The sequence below is a fragment of the Brassica oleracea genome, chromosome C9, assembly GCF_000695525.1.
Source record: "Brassica oleracea var. oleracea cultivar TO1000 chromosome C9, BOL, whole genome shotgun sequence".
Classification (NCBI taxonomy): Eukaryota; Viridiplantae; Streptophyta; class Magnoliopsida; order Brassicales; family Brassicaceae; genus Brassica; species Brassica oleracea.
The window spans coordinates 40,371,889-40,374,069 of record NC_027756.1 but is presented as its reverse complement, the minus strand read 5'-3'; the positions used below and the strand labels follow the sequence as shown (position 1 = coordinate 40,374,069).

Sequence of the window (2,181 nt, the reverse complement as noted above, 5' to 3'; positions counted from 1 at the left end):
AACCATTCTTCTCCATTAACTAGTTAAAATAAAAGGTAGACAAGAGCAAAAAAATAATACATTATTACTGTTTTATCAAATTTTGTGGTTAAAGAAAATCAACGAATTAAACAATACTTACGTTTCTTACAATTGTGCAGTCACAAATCTTGTGGCAATGCAAGATTCAGATGATGAGATTGAGGATAGTGTAGGAGAGACGAAGAGAAGACAAGACAAAGATAAAACGTTTGCGTTTCTTTTTCTTTTGGAGAAACTATTAACAAACTACGGCTATTAACTATCAATCAAGGATTAGTTTATAAGAAAACCCTAATCAAATTTTAAATTGTATCAGAACCGGGTTTTAGTGTTGACCCGGGTCACCGGTTTTTCCGGTTTTGAACCGAGTTTGCCGGTTTTTATCCAATCCGAGTTTTGAACCGAACCGGACTCGGCTTACTTAACGAGTCACGGTCGAACCGGTCCGACCGGCCGGTCCGGTCCGGTTTTCAAAACCTTGCTTATTAGCTATTCTCATTAGAACAAAACCAATGTTTGGAACTTTTAGACAATAACCACCATTATATTTTGTCAAAACTAATATCAGTTTTTAGAGAAACCAAAAGAACAAGGAAAAATATAAAACATGATATTAACATACCTGAGAACCGAGGAAAAATATATTTGTGATGGAATTATTGTGTTAAGAGCAGTTTCAAAAGTTGTCTAAAAGTGTAAGAAGATGCGATGTACTATTTACGATAAATTAGAAAGAAAAATCGCTGAAAATACAATAATAATTCTACTGGAGTTAGAAACCGTAATGGAAACAAGTTGACAAAAAAAAAGAGATGAAAATAAGCAAGTCTCTAGTATTAGTGTGAATAAACCACACAAATTATGAAATGCGATAAAGAACAACACCCCCGCACCCTTTGGGGCATCCTATGCAAGTGATCTATAGATTATTATCTCTAGACGGAGAGGTGATCCCACTCATAATCAGCATAATAATCTTCTTCTTCTTCTTCTTCTTCTTCTCCCTCTTCTTCTCCACCATCTTCAGTTTTTCCTCTACCTAATTTAGCATAAAGACGCTCCATATCAATGCTTAAAGGATATCTCACCCTCTCCATCTCCTGCTTGACAAAGCAAGCAAAACATGGGGTCAAGTTAGGTATTAAGAGATAGCGAAACGAATTGTATTCTACTGTCTATTCTCAACATGGTTTTTAATGATATGCTAAATGAAGATCCCCTTATTATTATATAAAAACATATTCCAACAGAGGGAGGGAAAGATTCTTGCTTACATGTTCCGCATGATCTCTACTCTTTGATATGCTTAGTAAAACCGTCAAAGATTTTGCCTTCAGAACTTTCGCCATGATACATACGGCATGGCATTATTCTGGGTACAACACCATCTCCGCATAATGTGCAAAACCAGCTAGATTCAGAGTATTTCACTCGATGTGCATGTCTTCTTGTCTCTTCTAAATCCACTGCATCTGGTTTGAAAAAAACTAACTAGTTCAGATACATCCTTGGTAGTTATCTCAACACTGCCAGAGAGAGAGAGAGAGAGAGAGAGAGAGAGAGAGAGAGAGAGCAAAAAACCTTTAATTAAAATTTCCCAGGGAAGCGATTCAGAATCGATTACTGAATATCCCTCCTCTCGTAGATTGAGTAGTGAGTAAAAATTCTCATGGGATAAGATTATGAATGTAACCGTCAATGGATTGCTCGGCGGGAACAAAATAAAATCACCAAAAAGGCACCCGAAACCTGTTTCATTAAAGGAAAGCAGCTCAAAACAACAAGAAAAAAAAAATACATACCTTTGAATCTAACCACTAATTTGTTGTAAAACAGGACCGGATAGAGCAGGGTCGCAACTAATAATTTAAAAAATAGTGTAATAAATGGAACACCAGATTTAACGTGAAAAACCCCAAAGGGTAAAAACCACGGACAAGGTAGAAGAATTTATTACGAGAAAAATAATAAGAGTTACAACCTCTCAATTATAACGGAGAAATCGATTAATAATTTTCTCGTTATAATAGGAGAAAATACCCAAACTCTCTAAATAATTTTCTCTCAACCCGATCCCAAATACCCGTAAGAAAAAATAATTTTTTTTTTCTCTCTCTCACGTTCTTCTTCTTCCTCACTTCTCTCTGTGATTTTGATTTT

The 2,181-nt window shown here is 35.6% G+C and overlaps 1 protein-coding gene across 4 annotated transcripts in view; it reads right to left on the bottom strand.

Annotated features, from left to right (window-relative positions):
* Window positions 1-761: 761 nt before the first annotated feature.
* Window positions 762-2,181, bottom strand: part of LOC106316311 — a 6,369-nt gene continuing 4,949 nt past the window's right edge. For 2 of the 4 annotated variants that reach the window (XM_013754186.1, XM_013754188.1), the window contains one exon: window positions 762-1,121. In XM_013754186.1, coding sequence (XP_013609640.1) covers window positions 957-1,121 — 165 coding nt within the window. In that variant the 3' untranslated portion in view covers window positions 762-956. Of the gene's footprint in view, window positions 1,122-1,295; window positions 1,564-1,602; window positions 1,771-2,181 lie in introns of those variants that run through there. The other 2 variants (XR_001264791.1, XM_013754189.1) reach the window with 2 other exon arrangements.